Genomic DNA, 26,767 nt, shown 5'->3' with positions numbered 1-26,767 from the left:
TTTTCCATTATAGAATTTATTTAAAGGGGATGATAATTACTCAGTTACTGGCAGAGGCTCCTCTAATACATTTAAAACAAGTGGGTTCCTGCTTTCTTGGACATTATTTACATACAAGGGCACAAGAATTTGCTGTCCAATAGGAATTAATTCCTGCTTAGATCTAAAAAGACAAAGGACTTGATAGAGCAGCAGTGGTTGTTTGGGAATGTACAGCTGGAGGCTGCTTTTACCATCGAAGGCAGCCCAAAAAGGCCTCCTGATTCAAGGCCACATGACAGTGAGGGAGGTAAGGTGAGAAGGGGCCAAAATCCTCTGTCATTGACTGCCAAATTCAGAATTAAACCTCTGTCCGTATTGCCATTCACTCGAAAGTAAATCATATGTGGTGGTTGCTGTGACCCCTGTATTTTGTGAGCACTCTGTTATTAGGGAGGCTAATAAGAAAAGGGAAGCCAAACTGGCAATTAAGTGATCTATTTCTGGAAAGCAGAGTTCATGCTCACCGCAGTGAGAAGGATAAAAAGCAAAGCAAACAAAAAAACATACACACTGGAAGGATTCAGTGTTCAATTATCACCTATGTACTTTGCACCAGTACCTATTAATCCGATGATGGCACAATCTCTGTGATGTAGGCAGAATTCTCCTCAGTAAAGTACAATTAAAATCCCACAGCTACTCCTATGGAGCACCCAGAAGCACAGTTAACATCACTGGCTACTAAATTGGCTTTTAAATAAGTCTTTTAAAATAAAGCAACACTTCTTTCGTGGGATAAAGAGTCCCCATTTAAAACAGTAGCATCAAGGAAGAGTCATGATTTCCCCCCTCCATCATGTTGATGGTCCCATAGTCTTAAGGTCAGAGGTAAGGTCAGATTCCTGCCTAGTCAACTGCTGGGAAGGAGCTAAGCTTGCTTTGTTTCCTGTGAAAGGAAAGAAGAGTCCTGTGCACAAAAACACCCAGAAAAAAAGAAATGATGGTAGGGAAAGAATTATAAGAAATTCTTCTGGCAGTTTCAGGAACCCAAGGATGACATACTGCCACCTCTACATAATTGGCACCAACCTACTGAAAGAAATGTTTCCTTAGTGACCAGGTCTACTACTCAGTGAGTCACTAAAGCAATTATACGTGGGGGGTTATTTCATGTTCTGTTCCTGTATACTCTTGCTTGCTCAGCATTGCTGTTCAACCATGGCAACAAGGTATGCAATTTCCCAAGGACTACCGCTGAATATCCAGCGACAAAGGAGCTTGCATGGATGCTCCTTCCATACAAGCCCCACTGAAATGAACAGAGATTGAATAGCGGCCCTTGATAAGAATGCACCCAATGCAACAATGATCCCAATGATCAGTATGTTTACAAAACCGCGGGCCTTTCCAAAGTTTTGCAGATCCTACTTATAGTCTTTAGTCCCTTAATTCCAGGGGCACAATCCCATAATATTCATGTAGGGCAGGATTACTGGATAGAAACAAACAGCACAAGAGTCACATTTCCCAGCCACTTGTTGGATCTTCCAATGCATTATGTAACAGATAACGTCCACCCTCCCAAATTAAGAAGTGTTGTTGAATTCCTGGCAAGTTCCTCTCCAGTTGCTATTGATTGGCTGCCTCACAAGCATCTATCCAGTCACTGTAAACATCCACTGGTTCTGAAAGATCTTTAGGGTGAAATGTCAAGGAAGAATCTACCATAAGTGCCCCCCACATAAAAAAATACTATTGGTTTTGGATGTGTATATTTGTCAAAAACACTGCTAAATCTTGCAAGTGATTTCTTCTATGAACCATAGTTAAGCTGGTACAAGAGTGGAACTTTAGCTGATTTTAAATATCTGTGGTGGTGGGGTGTTTCAGTTGATTAACCACTCTGCCAAGGCTATGTCTGATCAATTTTGATGCTAACTCTCTATTTCCAGGTCTTTATGCAGGGTAAGATAAAACATGTAAAGGCCGAGACCAAGCAGAAAGCATTACACCCTAGGTTACGAATTACTGACATGAAAAAGTAGGAGCCAAGTCTACATGGGGGAAGAGAATAAAATATTATAAAACTGAATTGAAGTTCAAAGGATACATGTTATAGGAGTCTGAAATTCTTCCAGACACACGGTACAGGATATCACACCCGTATTTCGAGCCCTGTCCCTGAAACACAAAAAAACATATTATAGCTGAAAAATACCCGTATGTGAGAAAGTGTAAGCCAGAAAAGAGGAAAAAGATGGTACATTCATATGACTTTGAGTATGGAATATTGTTTAACATGCAGTGAACAGTAGGCACAAACATTCCTACAGCCATCTCAATTAGAGGCATAGCAAAATAAGAAGTACCCTTCACAAATCTTTCCCTACAGAATGGATGGGGAACCTCTGGCCCAAGAGCCAATCTTATGCCACGCAGGGCTCCAATCTGGCTCCCAAACCATGTTACCCAAACCATGCCCACTTGTGAATCATTCTGATGGAAAGGGCTTTCCAATCCTGCTTTGCCTGGGGAAGTAGGACACACAGCCAATGCCTGCGGAAAGCAGGAGTGAGCTCCCTCGGCATCAGCTAATGTGTGGAGAGTTCAATTCTGCTTGGGGACTTGGGAAAACATAAGGCCAGATCAAGGCCAGCACAAGAAGCATAAATATTCCATTTTCACCGCCCTGCATTAGTACTAAAATCATTTCAATGCCAACAATGAAGGAAAGCAAACAAGGACGAATTTGGAAGAGGTACTTCGAAATGAAGAACTGTTGGCCTCTGCACTTAAAATCTGATATGCTTAGTGGGGAATAAAATAATGCACTCTTCATACATTTCTCTTTTTATTTAATCATTCCCCCCCCCCCCCACATCTGAAGGCCTTGTTCAGCCAACGTCTGAAACTTGAGAAAGGACTTTCTTGGTAGCTGCTCCCACAATTTTGAACTCCTTGCTAATAGGAGGCCCAGTTAGCCTCACCTCTAGGGTTTTTTTACCTGCTTTTTGTTTTTCCTTTTCCTTTGTTATTGTATTTATTAGTTAGCTGCCTTGATCACCTTTTCATGGAAATACAGGATACAGATACAACCAAGGAATAATGGATATTTTTTATGTGCACTTGAGAATTCTCCAACTCCTTGAAATAGATCATTTACTTGTTCTTCTGAATGCTTCAGTCTTGTTCCTGTTAGGTTTCTTTTAAAAAATCCTCTAGTTTTTGTCACTCTCTCTTAAAACCTTTGGATTCTGCCACAAACACTTTCTTCATACACCCTTGAATATAGGGGAAGGGTGGCAAAGGAGCCTGAGTCTTCTCGTTGTAGTTTGGCTCTGGAGGCATTGTTTGTGGCACTGTGTACAATGCAATACATGGAAGATGAGCAGATTGAACTACCAGCAAAGTGCTGGCCTACCAGCTATTTTTCCTTTATTCCCTTCCCAGTTCTAATAATGTCTCTGTTCCCAGCTAAAAAGAAATGTCCTCCTGCATGTCTATTTTCTGAACCTTCCCTTGTGAGGGCCAGGATACACAGGTCTGCACCCTATTAAGCTTCAGTTTCCTTTTTTACACAACTTACATTTTAACATCACACGATTTCTCATGGTTACAGAAGGGGCAAGTAAATTGGGTCTCAAGTGTCCCAGTCATCTTCTTCTTGGGTGGAGGCTTCCGCTTTGACTTCCTACGGCCCATTTTTGCCTATAGCATGCAAAGCAAGGAGAAACAAATGTGAAGGGGGGTGGAGGCAGGAGAAGAAGCTTCAGCAAAAGTCCTTTTCATGTCAAAGGGTCTTCCCCAACGTGGTGCCCTCCAGATGCTTCAACTGCAACACCCACCACCCCCAATCATCAGTCATTCTAGCCGGGACTGACGGGAGTTGCAGAACAACAACCTCTGGAGGGCAGCAGGTTGAGGAAGGTGAAGGCGGGTATAGAAGATTAAGGAGTGATTAAAGCATTCAGAAGGCTGTTGCACCAACAAGATCAATGATCACTTTGGAGGATTAGGGTTGCCCAGATTCAGAAAACTGCAGCTGAGGGAGCAGAGCCAATGACTGGCAGTTCCACTGACTAGAAGATGCAGCCTAGCCGGGAAGAGTACGTGGTGGCCAGGATGCAGGAACCTGACTGCGTATGATAACTCAGGGGCAGAGCAGAGCCAATAACAGGAGTAATCCAAGAATCACGCAAAACAAAAAGCCCCTATGTTTTGGTTATATCAGCATGCTCAGTAGCTAGAGCATGAGACACTTAATCTCAAGGTCATGGGTTCAAGACCAACATTGGACAAAAGATTCCTGCATTGCAGGGGGTTGGACTAGATGACCCTTGTGAACCCTTCCAACTCTACAATTCTTTGAGATTTCACTCTATTTCACTTTCTCCTGCCAACCATACTGGGTGACCCAGAAACAATGACCACATGAGGGGCTTTTCTTGACTGCCCCCCATTCACCTCACCCCATAATCAAGGGAGCAAAAACAGGACTGACTACAGAAGGGTACCCAGCAATGAACTGAATGCGCACACGCGTGCGCACACACACACTGTATATATGTCTGTGTGTATGTATAGTTTTAATTTTATTACTGTTCAGTTGTTTTTTAATGATTGCTTTTTTTCCTGTAAGCCCCCTTGAGTTCCTGGTCAGGGGGAAAAGGCGGGGTATAAATACATATAAAACTGGGGTATAAATAACTATAACACCACTCTGAAAAGGCACCTATAACCTTCTCCCCCCCCCAACCTCCTTTGAACAGCCACCTCAGCAAAGGGCTGTTATAAAGTGCGAAGGGCTGCTTACAATGTTTGAAATCAGCACGGCGCCAGGCACATTTTGCACCTGGCTTTTGACCACTTGCAACCAAGTGAAGTTGCCCAGGATGGCGCCTGAACATCTCCACCATCGGGAGCTGCATGCCTGGGGATCCTTGGATCTGGACTGTTTTCACACACTGGTACCCTGTCCTGGGGGAAAGCTTATTTTATCTGCACTACGGGAATAAAGTTCTGGAACCCAAATGCTTTTCTTTTTTCTGCGCAGCCTGAGCAGGGGCAGTCACCACTGCTGGGGGGGGGGGTGCGGGGAAGGTTGGTGTAAGCCAATAAGTATGTGGACTGTCCCTGGATCGAGCGGCTTCTCTTCTTTTAAGTTCTCAAAGCTCTCAATCTAGCTCAAGGTGGTCCTCTGAACTATCACATAAAATAAAGACTTCAGCCTTGTCCCCAAGTGGCAACTAGACATTCCGTTCTGGCGACTACAACCTTGGTTTAAGGTCATGATTCCCAATGTGCGGCAATTTGATTTTTAAGAGGGGCAATCTGATTCTTAAGGAGGGCAATTTGAGAACGTGTTATTAATAGTGAATAGCCTTTTAGGCTTCTTCCATGTGAATATGAGTTCACTTTTTGAATAATAAGAATTATATGTCACAAGCAGGGGAAGAATCAGGATTTGAGAGAAGCTTAGGTGAGGCAATGTCAAGAAAAGGTTGGGAATGAAATAAAAAAAATTAAGGTCTTATATATATAATAAATGCTCATAAATGTACCAAGCAAACACGTACATAAATATATAAACCACATGTCTGAAGTAGCACAGGAAAACAGCCCTGGAACCATTTTGGCTCCCAGACTGACCAAATGTTTTCTCTGCAAGGTCAAAGGAAAATGAAAAAGATTCCCCATTGTCTTTACATTCACAAAACCTATCTTAAGGGTATATCTGTGTATGAATAGGGTGAGCCTGTGACCTGGCTCAGGAACTAAGTATTTATTACGGGGCTATGGCTTCTTTAGCCCTGCGCAGCCTCTCCCGGCAGGGAGATTGCGCGGAGCTAAAGAGGAAGCCAAAACAGCCAGCGCAATCCATCCCGCTCACTGCCTTGGCTTGTGCCATAGCCGCGCACAACCCCTCCGGCAGGGAGAGGTTGTGCGCAGCCTGTACGCTGCTCTTTGGAGCTGGGGGGGGGGGAGATTTTTTTTATTGATTTCCCCGTCTAAAAACTAGGTGCGCCCTATAATCCGGTGCGCCCTATGGTGCGAAAAATACGGTAAGCATTAACAGGTAACCTGCCACACATGAGATAAACAATGACAGGAGGTAAACAATGTACTCAGATTTCTCTTGAGCTACACCCCTTCTGTGATGTAAGTATGATGTTTCTGGGGGTGGTCTTGGACTCCAAGGCAGGCAATTTAATATGTCTATATATGGGTGGACACACTTTTGTTCTGGGTCCTCCTCCTTCTGCGTGTGAGGGGAGCACCCTGTTGCAACAGTTCAATAAAGATCAGGCTTACTAGCTGCTTTGCTTCTCAATATTCTCTGGTTGGCCTCTGTTATTTTCTCCGACGGATGGAGAACCTGCAAAGTACTCTAAAAGGGCTCTTGTGTCCCCCATAAGGGAATAAGGGCAGATTGTCGTTTATTACAGAAACCACTGGTCTAAGGTTCTCTTTGGCGCCTAGTTCATACACCCCACTTTCGAAAGCTGGTCTGCTTCCTGAGCATCTCTCAGAAGTGAGCCAGAGCAGGCCAAGGGCCCGGCTGGTTTTGCCCGCTTAGTGGGGCGGGCGACTCTCGTCATGGAGCTCCGCAGAGGAGTTCCAGGCGAGGGCCGAGATAAGCGGCGCCCAACCGGCCGCGCTTGTTCCCGCTGGTGCGGCGAGCGACTCGGAAGCGGGGTGCGGCGCGGTGCTCCTCTTCCCTCCCGCGCTCCCCTCGAGGGCCCAGAAGCAGCTCCGCTTCCGGAGCCAACGCCGACTCGAAGCTCACTCCGGGCGCCACACCGGAGGCCCGCCCGAAACCTTCCCTTTCCCCCCTTACCTGGGGTCGGTTCAAGGCCTGGTTTCTAACGAGGTTCCACAAGGCCTCGTTTCTAACGGAGACCAGCACTTCCGGCGCGCCACCCGGAAGGGAAACGCGACACTTCCCGCCTCCCCCACCCGCCGGGTTCAGGGAAGGCAGGTTGGGAAGGCGTAGAGATAGTGAAAAGGGTAGAGTCGCCCGACGCGGCTTAATGATTTGGAAGGCGGGAGGTCGCGCCTTTCGGGAAAGCCTGCGGGGGAAAAGGAAAGGAGGGAGGAAGGAAGGAAAGGAAGGAAGATTCAGTGATTTTAGCCCTGTTTGATTGAGGAGGCGAGCGGGGAAGAAAAAGGAAAACAGAAACAGAAAACAGGTATAAGATCATAGTGCACAACAGCAGACAGTAGCCTTCTGCTCCGTCCCAGGCAAGGCAGGTTGTGGTGTTTTGTTTTGTTTTTAAACTTATAAACTGGAAAAACCCCAAAAAACACATTTCCCACACAAAATAAGAGCAGAGTTAGAAAGCGCAGGAACTCCTGCGTTAGCTGTTATTGGGGGGGGAGGGGGTCTATGCTCCGCAATCACACAGCTATGCTAAAACCCAAGATCCCCCCCTCCACCAGGTGATTTCTGCGGACAGCTCTAACTTCCGCCCTAGAGGAGATTTTATTAAAACAAAACAGAACCCGCCATTTCACCGTATTATCTGTCAGTCTGCACCCGCTTGTATATCTGTGTTTATTCCTAACCACCCATTCGCCAAGCCGACCGACAAAAGGACCCGGATGTATTATGAATGAAACGTCAGAACTGCTTCTGTTCATTCAAACCGACAGAGGTCCGTCTCCAGCGCCTCGTTCTACTGGCGACCAGCCGGATGCCTGAACTATCGCGCAGGGAGGCGCGACGCAGCAACTCTTAAGCAACGAGGCTGCAACCCTATGCACACCCTTAGCTACAACTCGAAATTTATTTATTTGTTTATTACCCACCCTTTTCCCTGGCAGGGACTCAATGCATTTTACAGCTAAGAACAGGAAAAGAATAATAATAATTAAAAACAAACATTAGTAGAATTAAAATCATATACATATATAAAATCTGTTTAAAGCATACAAATAATTAGAATAAAACCAGCAGGGCACCAGCCCTTTCATTAAAAGCAGCCGGTTCCCAAAAGACTGTTGGAACAAGAAGATCGTCATTTGCTGGTGGAAGCACAATAAGGAAGGTGCCAGTCTGGCTTCTCTGGGGAGGGAGTACCAGAGTCTGGGAGCAGCCACCACCAAGAAGGTCCTGTCCTGTGTCCTCACCAAGCATACCTATGAGGGTGGCAGGACTGAGAGAAGGGCCTCTCCTGACGGTCTCAGAACCCAGGCAGGCTCATATGAGGGAATCCCGTATCTTATTATTCCAAGCTGGATCTTGGATCAACTTGTTCTCTTTCTTCCCCTTGACATGCTCTTTTATTCTTCCCTGGCTGCTTCAGCTCAAAATCTCATTTTCTCATCACTACCTGTAGCTACCCATTACTAACTCTCAGCCATCGCCTCAAAATGACCCACCTGCATTCTTCTGGCCCTTGCCTGAAAACTCCCCCAAAGCACTCAGAATTTACCATTCAAACTACCATTGTCCCCTGAGAAACCTTTTTCTAAGGCAAGTGGTTGGGTCTAGTTACAGTCTGTACTAGTTCCCCCTTCAGATAAATCTAAACTCTTTTGAACTTAGTCTATTGTTAAGTGTGCTGTTTACTGGTGGTGTTTTACGGAATAAGCCAATTTCCTCTTTGGTACAATAACTTTTACTTTTGATTTATCTGTTGTCCTTGTTAACCCTCAGAAGCCAGATTCTGGAGTGCGTTCAGGTCTCAAGTTTGGAAATATTTCTTTTAAAGGGCTTGTTTCAGGACTACATGTGAAAACTGAAGGCTTGCCTGCAAACTTCTTAACAATACATTTACCTGTGCCTATGCTTATAAATATGTTGTAAGTCCCTTGGAGACCGTTTTTGTGTAAGAAGCAACTAGCAAGTCTTCTTCTTCTTCATCATCTGAAGACCCTTCTCTGGGGGGCACTTTCAGGAGATGTTTGGAGGATGACGAGTGAACAAACCTCTTTAGCAGCAGCCTTCCCCCTGCTCCATCTGTGGAACGCTCTCCCCAGAGAGGATTGCCTGGTGCCAACATTTTCATCTTTTCAGCTCCAGGCAAAGACATTCTCATTCTCCCAGATATCCTGCATTGATATTGTCTTTTTCTGATAGTACTTGATCGTTTCTGGGTGCAGAAGGCTTTTCCTATTTTGTCACTCAAGTCTGTGTTCACATCACATTTACTTTGCTTCTGCTGTGATTTTACTCTACATCCCATAATTTAGAAGCACATTTAGCACATATGGCCAACCTAGTTGAATGGGATCCAGCAGGGCTCATCTTATATTCAGATGTGAAGCTGGTTTGGGGGTTATTTAATGGTTGTTGTTGTTTGCAGGTGGTGTTGAAGAAAGGGGTTATTTTGCTCTACAATCCATAATTTAGGAGATATGGGTGGCATTTTTAACCATTACATGATATGTAATAGGACAAATTTAAAAAATCTGCATCAGATGTTATTGGGGGGCACTTGGAAATGTGGTGTTCTATCCTGCAAAGCAATAGTTAGGGTTTTTGGCCTCTTGGGGGAATTTTTTTACTGTCACATCTTGCAGCCATTTTGGAAAGTGTCCCACATGCTCCATCTGGGCTCCCGGATGACTTGCTAACTTTCACATGCATATGGCACCCACTAGCAATTTATAGCTGGTAACTTCAAGTAAAATACTTGGGCCACATGGTGCTAATCTCCTGCACTAATGACTAAGATGTGGAGTTTTCACCTGAGGAATTTCTGGTTTTTCTCACACACACTTCGCCTCTGTGCTATACCAGTGTTATAAACAAAATCTACCCTTATTCCCTTATGGGGGACACAAGAGCCCTTATAGAGTCCTTTGTAGGTTCTCCATTGGTAGGAGAAAGTAACAGAGGCCAACCAGAGAATATTGAGAAGCAAAGCAGCTAGTAAGCCTGATCTTTATTGATCTGTTGCAACAGGGTGCTCCCCCCGCAGGAGAGAGGAGGACCCAGAATCAAGGTGTGCCCGCCCTTACATAGACTTTTGGAACTGCCCACCCTCAAACTCCAGGCCACCCCCAGAAACATCATACCGCTTACAAGTTTTTGAGGAAGGCTCCCAGCACTGCTGGCAAAACCAAAATGGGAACTTTACTGGCCCCACACTTAAGCTTGGACCCTTATTGTGTCATCTTTTGTATGCAAGCTTAAAACAAATTTCCCAATGACATGGCAGTTTGAGACGGGGAGTGAAGAACCTTATGACTCAACGTTTGCACTTCTCTAGTGAAGAGAAGCCAGCTCCTGAGAGATAACATCTTACTTCTTCCTTTTTGGTATCTCTTGAGAGTAGCCAGAAACTGGAAAACAAGTTTACAAGTGCTGCAGAATTGAAGTCATAGAACCAATGTGTAGTTGTTAAGAGTATCAGACGAGGACTGAAGAGTCCCAGATTCAAATCCCCATGAAGCTGACTGGATGACCCTTGGTCTCTCTGAGTCAATTCTACAGGCTTGTTGTGGGGAGAAAATGGGGAGGAGAGAAACTGAGCTCTTCATTCAGAGGTGGGATAAAAGTGCTGTAAATAAATTTTAGGTCAGGCAGAATATAAAGCCATGGTGTTATGTCCTCTCCTAAAAGGCAGCAGTTGTCACCCAACCTTTACAAAGGACTTTATGGGTTGTGGTAGAGCTTTGAATGCAGAAGGCTCCCTGCTCAAGACCTGGTGTTTCCAAGTACGGGTGGGAATGTCCCCCGTCTGATACCCTGGAGAGTCGCTGTCAAGTGGTGTAGACATGGAGCAATGGTCTGACTCAGTATAAAGCAGCTTCATATGTTCCTGCACATCTTCAGCTCTTCAGATTTAATGGTCAATAACTTGCAACTCTGAAGGGGAAATATTTATTGCCTCTTATGACATGCTTAGAGGGACGCGCGTGGCGCTTTGGTCTAAACCACTGAGCCTTGGGCTTGCCGATCTGTGGTTCGAATCCCTGTGACGGGGTGAGCTCCTGTTGTTCAGTCCCAGCTCCTGCCAACCTAGCAGTTCGAAAGCACACCAAAAAGTGCAAGTAGATAAATAGGTACCGCTCCAGCGGGAAGGTAAACGGCGTTTCCGTGCGCTGCTCTGGTTTCGCCAGAAGCGGCTTAGTCATGCTGGCCACATGATCCGGAAGCTGCCTGCGGACAAATGCTGGCTCCCTCGGCCAGTAAAGCAAGATGAGCACTGCAACCCCAGAGTTGTCCGCGACTGGACTTAACGGTCAGGGGTCCCTTTACCTTTACTTAGGACATGCTTGCTTCAGAAGAAATGCAACCACCTTTTAGCAGATGAGCAGCTGACCTTGTGGAACAGCCTTTGCAATGCAGATACAATGTTTGGGCCAGTGCGACTGGGGGCAATCTCACGATTAGCTTATGGAGGCACCAGGATCTGTTTGGATTCTTTTAAGTCCTCCCCTGCCCTCACCTATCTTTATAAACTGCAAAATTCATCACTCCTTCTTCTGCAATGATAGCTATGTGCTTAATCTCTCTGACTCTTTTTGAACCTGAAAAACAGCAGTCATGTGGCTGCTTTTATTGACAGTTTTATTGTGTTTATGTCACACATACGTAATATTCATATTCTAAGGTGCCACAGAACAGGGGATGGGGGGCTGCTGTAGCAAAATAACGTGTCTCCCCCTTTTGGAATTTGTTTCTGTTAATTTGTGAATTAGGTCCTGTGTCTAACAAGCCTGGTTTTGTCTGGAATGTCTTGATAAATATGAAAGCTGAATGTTCATGACTGGAGAAAAATATATCCTGCTCATGAAGAAGAAGAAATGAAGCTGTTAGCCTAGTGTGTGCCAGAAATGAAAACCTTCAGGTTTTTTAAGTCTGTTTAAACTCAAGATTTAAAAGGCCAAATACGACCTGTTCATTCCCCCACCTGCACTGCAGCCATTGTCTCTTGGCACCAGTATTCGGCTTAAATGTAAAATAACAGTTTTCCTTTTGGTTTATGTCCTTGGAAACAGAAAGGGTAGACATGGTTTGTATAAAAGCAGAGATAAAGGAATGAGGGGGAAAGGCCTAACTCCCTGTTGTGAGGGAAAATGTCTGCCACCCATTGACGTTTCCCTGGTTATGTCTAGTAAACGAAATGTGATTATGTGGCACCACATTTCTTTTATTATATGTTAGCAGTGAAATATTAGGTCGTGGTACCTCACCCCATGCATGTTTTGTATTCCATTCACATACTCCATTCATCTTGTATATACTGCCGTATTTCAAAACTGAAATAACCTTCCCCTGCTACTGCTGCCCCCCAAAACACCTGCTGCCCGAGGCAGTTGCCTCTCTTTGCCTAATGGTAGAGCTGGCCCTGAGAGTCCTGGTTTCTCTGTGAAAGGATATTGGGGTGGGGGGAATCTGTTTTCCAGTAGATCTGGAATTAACAACTCTGAGCTTTTTTTAAAAAAACAGCAACTTAGGCACGCAAACTGTTCTTCACAAAGGCCCTACTGAAATTCAGTTTGGTGGGGGGAAAGCCCACCAAATATTTTAATTTAAAATATTAAAAGTAATTTATTGAAAAGCTAGTCAGGAGAAAACATTAGAAGATTCTATGTTTTCTTCAACCAAACCCAAGGAGCCCATATAGAGAATAAAACTGGATCCTGGTTGCATAGAATCATTGATCTTGCAGATAAACATCTTGGCAAGTGAATGGCTTTAAAATGCATAACAGCAACTAACGTCTGGAGCAGAATCAAATACAAAACAGAAAAGTCAGAAGAAAAATCCAGAAAGGAAGAGACCCATTCATCCAATAGCGGCTGTTTAGAAGGCAGACGGAGCTCCTCTTCCTTTGGCACACAGAAAAACTTGCATTCTTCATTTGAAGAGTGTTGTTTCACCAGGATAGGATGAACGACTGAATCATTAAGTCCACTGTCTTGAAAGGACATGGGGTTGGGCAATAAAATTACTAAAGTGAGGACCTTAAATCTGGGTGTTCTGCATGCCGACACTTTCCTAATCGCCACCATCTCCCGATCTACAGGAGCTGTTTGTCAACAGGAGGAAAACTCCTGCTGCAAAGCCTCGTCTGTGTGGTACAGAATTTCTACATAAGAGGTGCGTAGAGGAGTGTCATGTACTTGAAAAGTTAAAGGGGAAAGATCCAAATGTCATCTGCATCCAAACACCTCCTGGCTTCACTGGGTGCTGCTCAGACACAGCAAAGTTATTTTTCAGCCCCAACCCTAAACAGCTAGCTGAGTCCCACTGTTTACACCTGAAACAGATGAGCCAGCAGATAGTTTCAGAATGGTGATCTTAAGTAGGCAAAAGTTCATTCTTCTTTGAGATAATTCTGAACGTTCAGGGCAGCTACAGACACCATGCTGCAGGAGTAGGCTATATAGTAAGTGAGGGAACAGTCCCTGCTTTTTCTTCTTCTTTTTTGTACTAGGAGAGGAATGAATTAGGACTACTCAGTGTTGTCTGGTTCTTCTACCTCTCATGTGTTTGTGCGATAGGCAGCTTGTAAGGGCTCTGGGGGTGGTTAAGTGGCAATTCTACATTCTTCCTTTCTCATTTTGCCCACCGGAAACAACAAGGGGCATAGCAAGACTGCATGCAGGCCTCATCCTACGGTTGGAACAATGGCCAGGAGCAAGGATATGGATTTCATTTAAGCCGAGCAGATCTCTGACCCTTGCCCGCTATGGCTTGTTCCTCCATTCTTGCAAATTTTGAAATGCCGAAAATTTAACATCTATGACGTTTACCTAACACCTATGACAAAGGCTCATAGTAGCCACCAGCCAGGTGGTGATTAAGCTGGACCAGTGATGACTCTGGATCTGGTATGTTATCAATATCTGATATCTGGGCAGGAGCCACATACGAGGCAGCATTCAGAAAGGAGTGCTTTGGATGCAGAAGAGATGAGGTTCTACTGGGAGGAAGGTGGAACTACATAACCACAACTGGTTTCGTACAGGCGGATCTTTTGAGGTGTGCAGAAGAGTAGGAGTGCCTCACAAACAGGAGATGTTAGAGCTCTCTCAATGGCTACACTCCCCAGAAATGCCAGTTCTCAGCCCTAGGAGGAAGGCGTGTTGTGTTTGTGTGTGTCAGAGAGGCCAACTGTGTCCCTACAAGCCAGACATTTAATATAAGGCCAATGCTGACTGTTGTCTCATCTTCAGAAACGTCTCCGCCTGGGCAGCGAGGTCTTGTAGAGAGACTTGCCTTTGCCCTCAATGTAGGTAATGCTCATCTCTTTGGCATTAATCTCAATGTAGACAAAGCCCCCTTGAGAAGAGGCGTGGCCATAGAAGAAGCGCAGGTATCCAGCAGGGACCTCATGAAGGTGTTGCTTGTTGTCATCCATGAAGTTCCCCGCTCCACTTAGGACATAGCCCAAGCCAGTTTTGTCCTGGAGGTACTGTTGGAGAAAGGGAGGAACAGGCTCAAACCAGTATCACCGCCGCATAACTTTTGGGTGTCTCAAGCCATCATGTTGTTGCCTAGCTATCCCCCCGCCCATGCATGTGGGGAAAACATTACAGTGGTACCTTGGTTCTCGAACGACTTAGTTGTTGAAGAAATCAGCTCCTGTTTACAAACGTTTTTCAGAAGTTGAACGTCTGACATGGCTTCCGCTTGAGTGCAGGAGGCTCCTGCAGCCAATCGGAAGTTGTGCCTTGGCTTTTGAACGGTTTCGGGAGTCCAATGGACTCCCAGAACAGATTAGGTCTGAGAACCAAGGTACCACTGTATATGTGACAGACCTTTATTTAAGAGACAGGGGTACAACTTCCAGCCCATGGAATGATTGTGAGAAGCTCACTATTGCTGAAGCTCAGTGTTGCTCCAAGAAGGAAAGGCAGTGGGGTGCAATAGTTGTCATGATCTTATATGATTTATATTGTACTTGTGATGTTCTATTATGCCAGGCATAGGCAAACTCTGGCCCTCCAGATGTTTGGGACTACAATTCCCATCATCCCTAGCTAACAGGACCAGTGGTCAGGGATGATGGGAATTGTAGTCCCAAACATCTGGAGGGCCAGAGTTTGCCTACGCCTGTATTATGCTCTATTTTGTTATTGTTATTTATTGTTTGTAAGCTGCTTTGGGATTCATTTGAATGAAAAGCAGCATAAGATTTCAATCAATCAATCAATCAACAATAATGATGACAAAGTATGTTCAAGATAGGCTGCCAGATAGGAAGAGACAGGGCTGTAGGGGCACATTTTTATGTTTAGTGCTCAAGTTCTACACAGACCATCAAATGGCACAGTTCCTCTCCAGAGGGACTTGCTACCTGTGCCAGATATACCAAGTTGGGAGAAGGAAAGGAATGGAAAAGACGAGAGAGGTTGAGGAAAGGGTACGTCAGGTGGCAGCAGGAGATGCGCACATGGCGCAAGGGTCAGTGGTCAAAGGGAAGTGCTGGTGAAGAGAAGAAAAACAAGACATGGGATGGGAAGTTAGTGAAGGAGCCCATCTGCTTCCCCACTTCTACCAGCTCTCCCAGTGTGCAATGAAAAGCAAAAGGCAGGTGTTGGGATAGCATTATGAGGCAGAAACTGGAGGAAGGGGGAAAGAGGCCGTAAACCAGGAGCAGCACCCCAACAGTCACAGGTCATGAAGTAAGAACTTCCTTCTCACTCTTTTCAATAGCACTTGTGCTCGTTTAGCGTGTATTTTCTCACTTATTCCTGCAGCAAGATCATTATTCTTCCCCATTTTACAGATGGTAAAACAGAGCTGGACCATAAAGAAGGCTGATTGCCGAAGAATTGATGCTTTTGAATTATGGTGCTGGAGGAGACTCTTGAGAGTCCCATGGACTGCAAGAAGATCAAACGTATCCATTTTTAAGGAAATCAGCCCTGAGTGCTCACTGGAAGGACAGATCATGAAGCTGACGCTCCAATACTTTGGCCACCTCATGAGAAGAGAAGACTCCCTGGAAAAGACCCTGATGTTGGGAAAGATGGAGGGCACAAGGAGAAGGGGGCGACAGAGGACGAGATGGTTGGACAGTGTTCTCGAAGCTACCAGCATGAGTTTGGTCAAACTGCAGGAGGCAGTGGAAGACAGGAGTGCCTGGCGTGCTCTGGTCCAGGGGGTCACGAAGAGTCAGACACGACTAAACGACAAAACAGCAACAACAAAGGAAGCCCAAGACCCAGGCCCAAATCTACCACTTTCTACCACATGGGGCATCGTCTTTATAGGAAGTGTGCAAGAGCAAAGTTCTAAGCAAAGATGACGTGGCTCTCTCTTCCTTGGCTCACCTGCAGGTTGTGATCATGGCCGCACAAGTAGGCTGTGACCTTGTATTTCAGCAGCAGCGGCTGCAGATGCTTCACCAAGCATGTGGTTGGGCCGTGCTTCCCCACCGACCACACTGGATAGTGCCCAGCCACCAACAAGTAGTCATCCTGAGAGGTGGCCAGCTGTTTGCGGAGCCAGGACATCTGGGAGCGGGCCGCGCCCAGTTCCTGTGGCTGCAGGGGCTGCTCATTTTGGAAGTCATCCGAATTGCCGCAGATAGTCACCGTGTCGATCATGACAATGGAAACGGTGGCGTTGGTGCCGGGCACCTTGAACCTCAGCCTGTAGTAGTTTTTGGGGAAGTGCCTGGTAGCGAAAAGAGCGGGAGGCAAAACAGTTAGAAAGGCAGAAGAAGGAGAAGGTGCTTCTATATCACAAGGCCTTTTTGGTGGGATGCTTCCACAGCCACAAAAGCTCTGTGGATGAGATGGGATGGAGAACCCACGCAAGGGCAAGGGCTAGCCTAACCAGACATCAAAACGGAAGGGGGATTACTTTGAGCCAGGACGTGTACCTGCAGATCTGCAAGGATCACCTCACAGCTCCAAGGAGAAGCAGCACCTTTTCAGGCACTCTGGGCTAAACTACCGTATTTTTCGCTCCATAAGGTGCACCTGACCATAAAGTGCACCTACTTTTTTTGGGGGGGGGGGGAATTCAAGAAAGAAAAATGCGGCTCTTGGGGGTAGGTGGGGGAAGTGAGAGAGCCTCGCTCTGTCCCTTCCCCCACCTCCCGCAAAAGCCAGGGATAGCTGCGTGAAGCCTCCCCAGGGCAGCGGGATGAAGACTCCCCGCTGCCCTGTGGAGGCTTCACGGGCTACCCCAGAGCTGCTCAGGAGCTTGGCGGGGCTGGCGGGGGAAGCCCGGCTTTCCCCCACCGCCAGCCCCAAAGAGCAGGTCGGGGAGCAGCGGAAAGGCTGCGCACAGCCTTCCCGCTGCTCCCCGGGGCTGGCGGTGGGGGAAGCCCGGGTTCCCCCCTCCCCAGCCCCAGGGACCACACATTCGCTCCATAAGATGCACAGTCATTTCCCCTTAGATTTTAAGAGGGGGAAAGTGCATCTTATGGAGCGAAAAATACGGTAGATGCGATCAGGGAGGTCTATGAAGTGTCTCCTGTTCGGCTTTTTAAAAATTATGCAATGCAGCTGGCAGGGCTCCAAATTTCATTGGAATAGAGGCAGGAGAAGAAATAACTAACTCCCTCCCCGGCTGTTTGTGCATTAAATATCCTCAAACTGTTTTTCTCCTCTGAGAGGAAGAGATATGTGGGCCTAGGTATCTTTCCCCCCGTGGGTATGAAAGCAGCTGTCTGGTATGTGGGTGTGAATTTTTTTTGGGGGGGGGGACACCATCGGGAAACGTTTAAGTACTTCCCTTTCTCAGCTGTTCTGTACATCACTGGAGAATAATCTACAAATTCAATGCCTCAGTTGCTCTGATGAGAACACAATATACAATTCAGCTAAGTTGTGTGACCTGCTTTTTAAAGGACTATGCAGTCAACTAACACAGCAATCCTACACTTGTCTACTCCAGAATAAGTCCAGTTCAGTATTGAGGCCCCAAAAGCCTATAACCAGCACCCTACCTTGCCCTTTGAATGCATTTTATAGAAACATTGGCTCTGAAATGATAGAATAATTAAATAAAGTAAGTAATATCACAAAATCCTCTACAGCGTCCAGGTGTTTGATGCTGAGAGAGATTTTTCCTCAAGGAAAGAGGCTTGATAGCCACTTAAGGTTTTGTATTGCTTAATCTGTGGCGCAAATTTTAAATCAATGAAGCTGCGGTGTGAGGGCAGCTTTGCTTGGTTGTTTGTTTTGTTACTGTAACAGAGAATTAAAAACAAATATTAAAGATGCTTGATAAGAGCTGGTGTACCACAAAGTGTGGTATATTGCATTTAGGGAGAAACTAACTCCAAAACCGACAAGACAGACAAAGTTACTTCAACTTGGAGCTCTTTTATTAATTATGTTAATAGGGAAGACAATACACAGCATCCTCCCTCATACTGTATACAAATTTGGAATGCTTAACATCTGTATTTGTGTTTCGGTATGGTATTTCCATCATGTTCACCGCATTACTGGCAATGATGTTATCCTTTTATATCTTGTCACGTAAACAATTGCCCTGACCTTATCTTTGCCTTCGACTTATACTAGAGTTTTGCTGAAGTGTAATTATAGAGGATGCACTGTGTATGGTCTGCTAACAAAAAAAAAATTTTTTTGGAGGGAGGGGAATAGTTAATTTGTTCTGTTGTTTCTTGATGTAATGCATTCGTCAACCTTTGCAGTAGCTGTTACTGACTCAAAAACGACAGGTATCTGTAGTGCTCAAGGCATTTCTTATTATTCTCCACCTAGATTTTAGTCTTGAAAATAAATAAGAATATACAAAAAAGAGAGCTGGTGTATTCTAGTGGCTAAGGGTGTCGGCTGCAAAGCCTACAGATCAAATCCTACCTCTGCTGTGAACATACTAGGGGGCCCACAGTGCAGACAAGGACACTGGAAGACATTCCCCTCCTCCCGCAAAATCTGTCCCCATACTTTTCCACACCTGGTAACTCTCTGCAGCTTAACTAACAACAAGAACAAATCACAGGCCTTACAGCAGTGGAGTCTTACCAACGTTTGGAGATCTTGCTATAGGCAATTTGTGCAGTGACATTCCCTGAGTGGTCGTGGTTCCCAGCCAACACATACCAGGGCAAGTTGCGCAATGAGGGCGCCTGGAAAACTGACTCGAATGTCTCCTGCAATAGAAAAAGGAGCGCCTTTGTTTATGGATTCCTCCAGACAATCCGTTTATTGCGCATTCATCCGGATTTGCTTGCAGAGAGCTTACGCTGAAGGTTAGACTATGCCTCTCTTCCTTCCTTTGCTTGTACAGAGGTTATGCACCTCCCCATTTATAATTTGCCCACCCCACACTTTTCAGTGCAATCTCCCTGTTGCTTTCCTTAACCACACAAAGTCTTTTTTTAAAAACGCAGATTTGTTGCGTTAAGGCAACAAAAAGCTATAATCCGCTCTTTGTACGAGCTTAAATTTATGGCACGCGCCTGAAAAACTCCAGCAAAATACTGATATTTTGAATAGTGCCCAAATATGTGTGTGCATTCAAGAAAGAGAAGATTTATATGGCGTGGTTTTCAGTTGTGCCTTATCTAACATATAACCATTTCCACAGCAACATTTCATTTCACTGACACTCTCTAAACGTTTTAATAAAAGAAGTAAAAATTAAAATAAAAGTGGTGCCTGAAATTTGCTCCCCCCCCCCATTTTCTCCTTTTGTGCTGTGTCTTTTAGATTGTAAGCCTAAGGGCAGAAGCAGGAGCTTATATTGATCTGATCAGGCACTCCAGGAGCCTGTTTGCCTGAAGGGTGGGTTCTAAATCATAGAATCGCAGAACTGTAGAATTGGAAGGGACGCTGAGGGTCATCCAGACCAACCCCCTACAATGCAAGAATCTCAACTAAAGAATCCAAGACAGATAGCAATCCAACCTCTGCTTAAAAGTGAGGATTGCTAAGTGTGCTGGTGGTGCCTTGGATACACTTTAAAATAAATTCATGTAGGTAATTCAGGATTTGGGGTGGGGGAGATTCACAGAGCCTAGGGCTTGCCGATCAGAAGGTTGGTGGTTCAAATCCCTGTGACGGAGTGAGCTCCCGTTGCTCAGTCCCTGCTCCTGCCAACCTAGCAGTTCGAAAGCACGTCAAAGTGCAAGTACATAAATAGGTACCACTCCGGCAGGAAGGTAAACGGCGTTTCCATGAACTGCTCTGGTTCGCCAGAAGCGGCTTAGTCATGCTGGCCACATGACCCGGAAGCTGTACACCGGCTCCCTCGGCCTGTAAAGCAAGATGAGTGCCGCAACCCCAGAGTCATCCGCGACTGGACCTAACAGGGGTCCCTTTACCTTTACCTTTGGCACTCAACCCCAGGGCCCCCAACTTGGTACTGTGAAGGCTGTGTGCTGTGTCCAAGTTAACTCAGCAGCACTCTGTGCTTTATCTTATTCTAGGACTCCTGATGGTGTCCCCAGCCTCTCCACACACACCCCACCTTCTGACCTGAAAGCGCTTGTCATAGGCGTCCTGCACACCACTGTAGTAGAAGTTGTCTCCGAGGGACAAGATGAAGTCTGCTCCCAGCGAAGCTGCCGTACGCCCCATCTCATTGGCTACAGCTGCCTCGCGAGCTGTGTAGAAAGGAGCATTGGGCACCCCACCCCAATCTCCCACAGCGATGAAGCGCAAGGAAGAGCGTGCATGAAGGCTTGGTGGGGCAGCCAGGAAGAGCCCCAGAAGGTAGAGGAAGTTCATCATCTGAAAGTGAGGAAATGAGATGACAACATGGATATAGAGAAAGAGAACATTTACCTGGAAAAGGTCAACCACAGATCTGCTTGCGTTGCTACTATCTTTTACTGGAAGCCCCTTTCCCCCCGACTCTGAGCACTGCTCTCCTTTCTGGTCTCACTACTAAAGAGTTTTATTCCATGTTTGTTCCAAACACACATTCCTGAAAAATTGCAGTGCTTATTAAAAACAACCAGAGTCCAATAGGATGTAACATTTCTACTTCTTCTGTGCTTCTTTTTTTGTGTTCTTTGAAATGATGTCAAGAACAGTGAAGACCCCCAACAAAATATTTCTAGATATTGCTAATGAGGTATAGAATGCTTCCAGGTGAGGGTTTAATATTACAAATGGGTGACTTGGATATTGCAGATCGTGGGACACTGGCAGCAGTTCCCCTCCCCACAACACTGGATTTTCCATGCATGGGGTAAATAATGATTAAATGGTGGGGGGCAAGATATGGCTGGCATCAAAATGTGACAATATTGTGTGGATGCTGTGAAAAACTTGCATGTCTGAGCAACAATGAACAGCCACCTGGAAGCACCCATAGAAAATGGAAATATTTATCCACCAACCCAAGATTTTTGTCCTGCCAGCTAGCTAATGTACCTAACCAGCCAATTACCCATTAAAAAAAATCTAATTGATACCTTACCCAGTGTGTTGTTTTTCAATTGATACCATACTCGGGGAGTGTGTGTGTGTGTGTGTGTGTGTGTGTGTGTGTGTTTCTTCATATTTACAAACACTCATACAAAAACCCAGTGACCTTTTACATGTCCCTTGCGAAAATGCCTTTCTATTGATACATAGGGCAGAATTCACTTAACAAACCCGTCAGTGAAAGGCCTGCACAAGGACTTCTGTTTGTGTAACAGGACTTTCCCACAAAATTGTTTCTGAAGGGTGAGTGGGGAGGGGGAGAGAGAGAGAGACATTCTGTCTGGCAAGTGGATCTTGTTGTGCAGATAGAACATTAATGCAGTATAGCATGTTGAACCCCACCCATATTTATCTAATCACACTTTGCCCTGAAAAAACAACCATTGCTCACTCCAAGATTACATTAGAAAGCTATTGTCATTCATAGTGCATTCCTGTGCATGTCTACCGAGAATTTGTAGACCTGCCTGAGGGGCACTCATCTCAATTCCTTTGTTTACAATTTAGACACCATTGGGCATTCACTCTGATAGAGTTTGGGGAGACGCTAGAGGATGTTGCATCAAATCAAGAGTTATCACACTTTCCTTATCCGAAAAACCCGATATTTAGGGGAAGCGGGTGTGATTCACAAGAGCTTCAAATCCGCTTTAACTGCACAGCCTAAATTTGATGTGAATGAATAACAAAGAATATAGAAGTCTGGTAGTGCCCTTGGTCTCAGCAACTGTGCACACAAGATTGCAGCCTTAAAACATGGTAGCACACAGCCATGCTGTGGTATGGAGAGATATAAAAAGCAGAAGAGGTTATATACCATTTGCTAATCTCCTAGATACTGGGATTTATTAAAAAGCCACTACCTTTCCTATTTTGCAGTATTATGTCAACATCAAACCCAGATTTGGTGATTAAAGAGAGTAAAAAAGACAGGTGTTCCTTTTTCGCAGTGCAATTAACGAAAGAACTTAAGAATAACCCACAATGGCCCATCTGGTCCAGCACCCTGATGTCACAAAGAGGTGAAACAACCAGAACTGTACATGGCACAGTGCAACCTCGGGTTGCGAACGTGATCCATGCAGCAGGCACGTTCACAACCCGCAGCGCTGCATCTGTACACGCGTGTGACGTGATTCAGCGCTTTTGCGCATGCGCAAAGCGCTATTTAGTGCTTCTGCACATGCGTGAGCGCCGAAACCTGGAAGTAACCCATTCCGGTACTTCTGAGTTCGGCACGGTCCATAACCCGAAAATGCGCAACCCACAGCGTTCGCAACCCAAGGTATGACTGTACTCCAAATGTGATCACACCATAGATTTGAATAATGGTGTTATGATATTGCCAGTTTTGTTTTCAATTCCTTTCCTAATGATCCCTAGCATGAAATTTGCCTCTCTTTTTCTTTTTTCAGCTGCTGCACCCTGGGTCGACATCTCTTGGATTAAGATTAGAGCTGTAATAATCCCAGTGCTGCTCTGATTTCCCTTCTGCTGAACTTTAAACATCCCTTATTATTCAGTTTCACAGCTTTAATTCTTTGCTCTTCAGAGACCTCCTCAGTCTAGGTTTACACTTGGCTTGCCAGAGCCTGTGCTCTCTCTTTGTCATCACCCAAAACACTCACTTCTTAAAGAAAGCCTTGTTGCATTGTATAGCTTTCCTGACTTTTCAATTTAACCACGCTGGCATCCCTTACATTTGCTCTTGTTTGCGCCTTTCCTAATGGGTAGCCCGTGTTTTTAGGTTGTATTAACATGGGCGTCCAAGCGGTGACAAAACGTTGAAACGGATCCATCGTTTGCGCTCTTCTCCGGGAGGGGACAAAAGGAAAAGGAAAGGGAGGGGGGACGGACGACGGACAGATCAGGGGCGACCTGTGAGCGAGGTAGGAAAGCAAGTAGAGAAAGCACCAGAAAGAGAAACTACTTGTAACAAGAGGAACTTACTTGCTGTTTTTGTTAAGATCCGTCTTGTCAAAACTTATGTGCTCGGATCCGATCGTCCTGGGTGTTAACTCAGCACCTCTCTCTCCGGGGAGTCTCTGTCATCTGAAAACAACTGAAGCACCTCCGCTGCAACATGGGACATTTTATCAGTAACTGGAAACGGGAAATTGGGGCGGATGGGGGGGGGGAGTTCCCTCCAACACCAGTCAGGGGAGTATTGAAGCAGAAAAACTGAGTGAGATGGAGAAACAGATGCTGAAGTGATGACCCACACTAACTTCTCTCCCCCCCCCCACAAGCCATGTGACACTTCCTCCTCCTAGCAGACAGAGGTTAAAGATTCTTTAACCTGCCTTCGCAGCAGAGCTGATAAGGAAACTGCGGCTCAGCCCCTTAACCCTTTCGCAGCTCCGCAGGTTGGATGCCACAAAGGCTTGCTTACTTTTTTGAAGGAGGACTCAGGAAATGCACCGTTTGAACGAGACCGGCAGACTACCTAGCTGTGGGACCTTCTGATAAGATACTGTGATAGGAATTTTGAGGTCTTAAAGGTAAAGGGACCCCTGACCATTAGGTCCAGTCGTGGCCGACTCTGGGGTTGCGGCGCTCATCTCGCTTTATTGGCCGAGGGAGCCGGCGTACAGCTTCCGGCTCATGTGGCCAGCATGACTAAGCCGCTTCTGGCGAACCAGAGCAGCGCACGGAAACACCGTTTACCTTCCCGCCAGAGCAGTACCTACCGTATTTTTCGCTCTATAACACGCACCTGACCATAACACGCACATCGTTTTTAGAGGAGGAAAACAAGGGAAAAAACATTCTGAATGAAACAGTGGATGTATCATTTTTGTGCTTCATGCTGTGGCCACAGACATGTGATCTGATGGTGAATTTGGGGTGACCCAATGCAAAAATCCTGAGAATTCCTGTGGATCCATGCTTTGTAACCACGTTTTTGCACCATTGCAGCCCCAGGCAACAGTGGGTGCGTGATTTTTCTGGTGCAGGCTGTAGCCATGGACATGCTATGTGATCTGATGGTGAATTTGGGGTGACCGAATGCAAAGATCCTGAGGATCCCTGTGGATCCATGCTTTGTAACCACGTTTTTGCACCATTGCAGCCCCAGGCAACAGTGGGTGCGTGATTTTTCTGGTGCAGGCTGTAGCCATGGACATGCTATGTGATCTGATGGTGAATTTGGGGTGACCGAATGCAAAGATCCTGAGGATCCCTGTGGATCCATGCTTTGTAACCACATTTTTGCACCATTGCAGCCCCAGGCAACAGTGGGTGCGTGGTTTTTTTGGTGCAGGCTGTAGCCATGGACATGCTATGTGATCTGATGGTGAATTTGGGGTGACCCAATGCAAAGATCCTGAGGATCCATGCTTTGTAACCACATTTTAAATGGAGAGCGAAGGAAAAACAAAGAAGGGACATGAGGTGGTGTGCAGAGAAGCAGCTGGCTAAGAATGCAGGAGAGGGATTTAACGGGAGGGAGAAAAGAAAGGCAAACGTTTCCCCCCACCCCAGCCATTTCTTTCTTTCTCTCTCTCTCTCTCTCTCTCTCTCTCTCTCTCTCTCTCTCTCTCTCCCTCCCTCCCTCCCTCCCTCCCACCCTCTCTCTCTCTCCCTCTCCCCCAGCAGCACCGGAGCACAGAGAGGAAATAGAAGGAACACAGTCTGCTTTCCTCTCTGCTTGCCTGGAGGGGAGGGGCTTTCCCTGCTCTTTGTTCCGTTTCAGCAAACACAGCAAGGAAACAGAGGAGGGTGGGCAGTAAGACCCTGAGGCAGAATGCAGGAAAGCAGCCACTTCCTCTTTTCAGATTTCCCTTCTCCGTGAAGCGCGATTTGATTTTTGCCTGATTTTTCGGCTCCAGGGACCACACATTCGCTCAATAACACGCACACACATTTCCCCTTCCTTTTTAGGAGAAAAAATCTGCGTGTTATAGAGGGAAAAATACGGTATTTATCTACTTGCACTTTGACATGCTTTCGAACTGCTAGGTTGGCAGGAGCAGGGACTGAGCAACGGGAGCTCACCCCGTCGCGGGGATTTGAACCACCAACCTTCTGATCAGCAAGTCCTAGGCTCTGTGGTTTAACCCACAGCGCCACCCGTGTCCCTTTGAGGTCTTAGATATATGGTAATGTTCATAAGTGTACCAACCAAGCACGTACATAGATCAGCACAGGAATACCGACCTGGAACCATTTTGATTCCTAAACTGAGTAAATGTTTTCTTCAAGGTCAAAGTGGGAAACCTCCCCATTGTCTCTTTCCTCACAAATCCTGTCTTAAGGACACATTTAAGATATGAATAGGGTGTGAGCCTGTGACCTGGCCCAGAAACTAAGTATTTATCATTACAAAAGACTGGCCAGGCTCCCCAGGGTATCCAATCAAGTAACCTGCCAGACAGGAGATAAACAACGACAGGAGAAAAACATTCAAATTTCTGTTTTAGACCGCCTTTTCTGTGATGTATGTATGATGTTTCTAGGGGTGGTCTTGATCTACAGGGTGGCAATTTCAAAAGTCTTTATAAGGCCTTGCAGGCCATTGTTCTGGGTTCCTCCTCCCTCCTTCGTGTGGTGAGTGAGGACCCTGTTGCAACAGTTCAATAAAGATCAGGCTTACTAGCTGCTTTGCTTCTCAATATTCTCTGGTTGGCCTCTGTTATTTTCTCTGACGGATGGAGAACCTACAAAGGACTCTAGAAGGGCTCTTGTGTTCCCCATAAGGGAATAAGGGCAGATTGTCGTTTATTACAGAAACCACTGGTCTAAGGTGCTCCTTGGGGCCTAGTTCATACACCCCACTTTCAAAAGCTGGTCTGCTTCCTGAGCATCTCTCAGAAGTGAGCCAGAGCAGGCCAAGGGCCCGGCTGGTTTTGCCCCCTTAGTGGGGCGGGCGACTCTCGTCATGGAGCTCCGCAGAGGAGTTCCAGGCGAGGGCCGAGATAAGCGACGTCCGGGCGCCCAACCGGCCGCGCTTGTCCCCGCTGATGCGGCGGGCAACTCGGAAGCGGGGTGCGACGCAGTGCTCCTCTTCCCTCCCGCGCTCCCTTCAAGGGCCCAGAAGCAGCTCCGCTTCCAGAGCCAACGCCGACTCGAAGCTCACTCCGGGCGCCACACCGGAGGCCCGCCCGAAACCTTCCCTTTCCCCCCTTACCTGGGGTCGGTTCAAGGCCTGGTTTCTAACGAAGTTCCACAAGGCCTCGTTTCAAACGGAGACCAGCACTTTTATTTTCTCCTACCAATAGGGAACCTACGTAAGGACTCTATATGGGCTCTTGGATACCCCATAAGGGAAAAGGGCAATTTTTGTTTACAACAATACAAAGCACAACAAAGTGGTGAGCCAAAAGCCAGCGAGGCTAAACCCGGGAGAAACAAAAAGCTGGCTTTTCCATATGAAAGGGAAGGCAAATGAAGAGGCTGCCATGGCCTATAAGCCAGGGGTGTCAAACCGTTTTTCAAAGAGGGCCAGATTTTG

The 26,767-nt window shown here is 46.2% G+C and overlaps 2 protein-coding genes and 1 long non-coding RNA gene across 5 annotated transcripts; 1 reads left to right on the top strand and 2 right to left on the bottom strand.

Moving 5' to 3' along the window:
- ELOF1 (elongation factor 1) lies at positions 1-26,528 on the bottom strand. 3 transcript variants are annotated; one of them, XM_083594214.1, is made up of 4 exons: positions 26,444-26,528; positions 3,569-3,690; positions 2,093-2,163; positions 1-1,676 (listed from the first exon to the last, which is right to left on the bottom strand). In XM_083594214.1, the coding sequence occupies exons 2-4, from the start codon at positions 3,682-3,684 to the stop codon at positions 1,612-1,614; spliced, it is 252 nt and encodes an 83-aa protein (XP_083450340.1). In that variant the 5' UTR covers positions 3,685-3,690; positions 26,444-26,528; the 3' UTR covers positions 1-1,611. The 3 variants fall into 3 exon arrangements, with proteins under 3 accessions (XP_083450340.1, XP_083450339.1, XP_083450341.1); XM_083594213.1 differs by lacking the exon at positions 26,444-26,528 and adding an exon at positions 6,821-6,936; XM_083594215.1 differs by lacking the exon at positions 26,444-26,528 and adding an exon at positions 6,108-6,235.
- ACP5 (acid phosphatase 5, tartrate resistant) lies at positions 12,475-23,574 on the bottom strand. The gene is made up of 5 exons (XM_083593914.1): positions 23,263-23,574; positions 20,356-20,610; positions 18,901-19,028; positions 16,222-16,567; positions 12,475-14,357 (listed from the first exon to the last, which is right to left on the bottom strand). The coding sequence occupies exons 2-5, from the start codon at positions 20,608-20,610 to the stop codon at positions 14,115-14,117; spliced, it is 972 nt and encodes a 323-aa protein (XP_083450040.1). The 5' UTR covers positions 23,263-23,574; the 3' UTR covers positions 12,475-14,114.
- Positions 23,654-25,911, top strand: LOC310753161. Its single transcript, XR_014543244.1, has 2 exons — positions 23,654-23,804; positions 25,402-25,911. It is a non-coding gene; the product is annotated as an uncharacterized lncRNA (long non-coding RNA).
- Positions 26,529-26,767: the final 239 nt, after the last annotated feature.

The sequence above is a fragment of the Podarcis filfolensis genome (genome assembly GCF_964270895.1).
Source record: "Podarcis filfolensis genome assembly, chromosome: 17".
Lineage (NCBI taxonomy): Eukaryota > Metazoa > Chordata > Lepidosauria > Squamata > Lacertidae > Podarcis > Podarcis filfolensis.
The sequence above is the reverse complement of the archived record's forward strand: the minus strand, read 5'-3'. Positions and strand labels throughout refer to the sequence as shown.

Bases quoted from the DNA above. Each gene is read 5' to 3' on its own strand.
- ELOF1 (XM_083594214.1), bottom strand. From the start codon at position 3,684: ATGGGCCGTAGGAAGTCAAAGCGGAAGCCTCCACCCAAGAAGAAGATG. The intron at 2,164-3,568 runs GTAAGTTGTGTA...TTTGTGTTTCAG, and splicing joins AAATCGTGTGATGTTAAAAT to GGACAGGGCTCGAAATACGG. The intron at 1,677-2,092 runs GTATCCTTTGAA...TTCACCCTAAAG, and splicing joins ATTTCAGACTCCTATAACAT to ATCTTTCAGAACCAGTGGAT.
- ACP5 (XM_083593914.1), bottom strand. From the start codon at position 20,610: ATGATGAACTTCCTCTACCTTCTGGGGCTCTTCCTGGCTGCCCCACCA. The intron at 19,029-20,355 runs GTCAGAAGGTGG...TTTCTATTGCAG, and splicing joins CCTATGACAAGCGCTTTCAG to GAGACATTCGAGTCAGTTTT. The intron at 16,568-18,900 runs GTAAGACTCCAC...TTTCGCTACCAG, and splicing joins AGCAAGATCTCCAAACGTTG to GCACTTCCCCAAAAACTACT.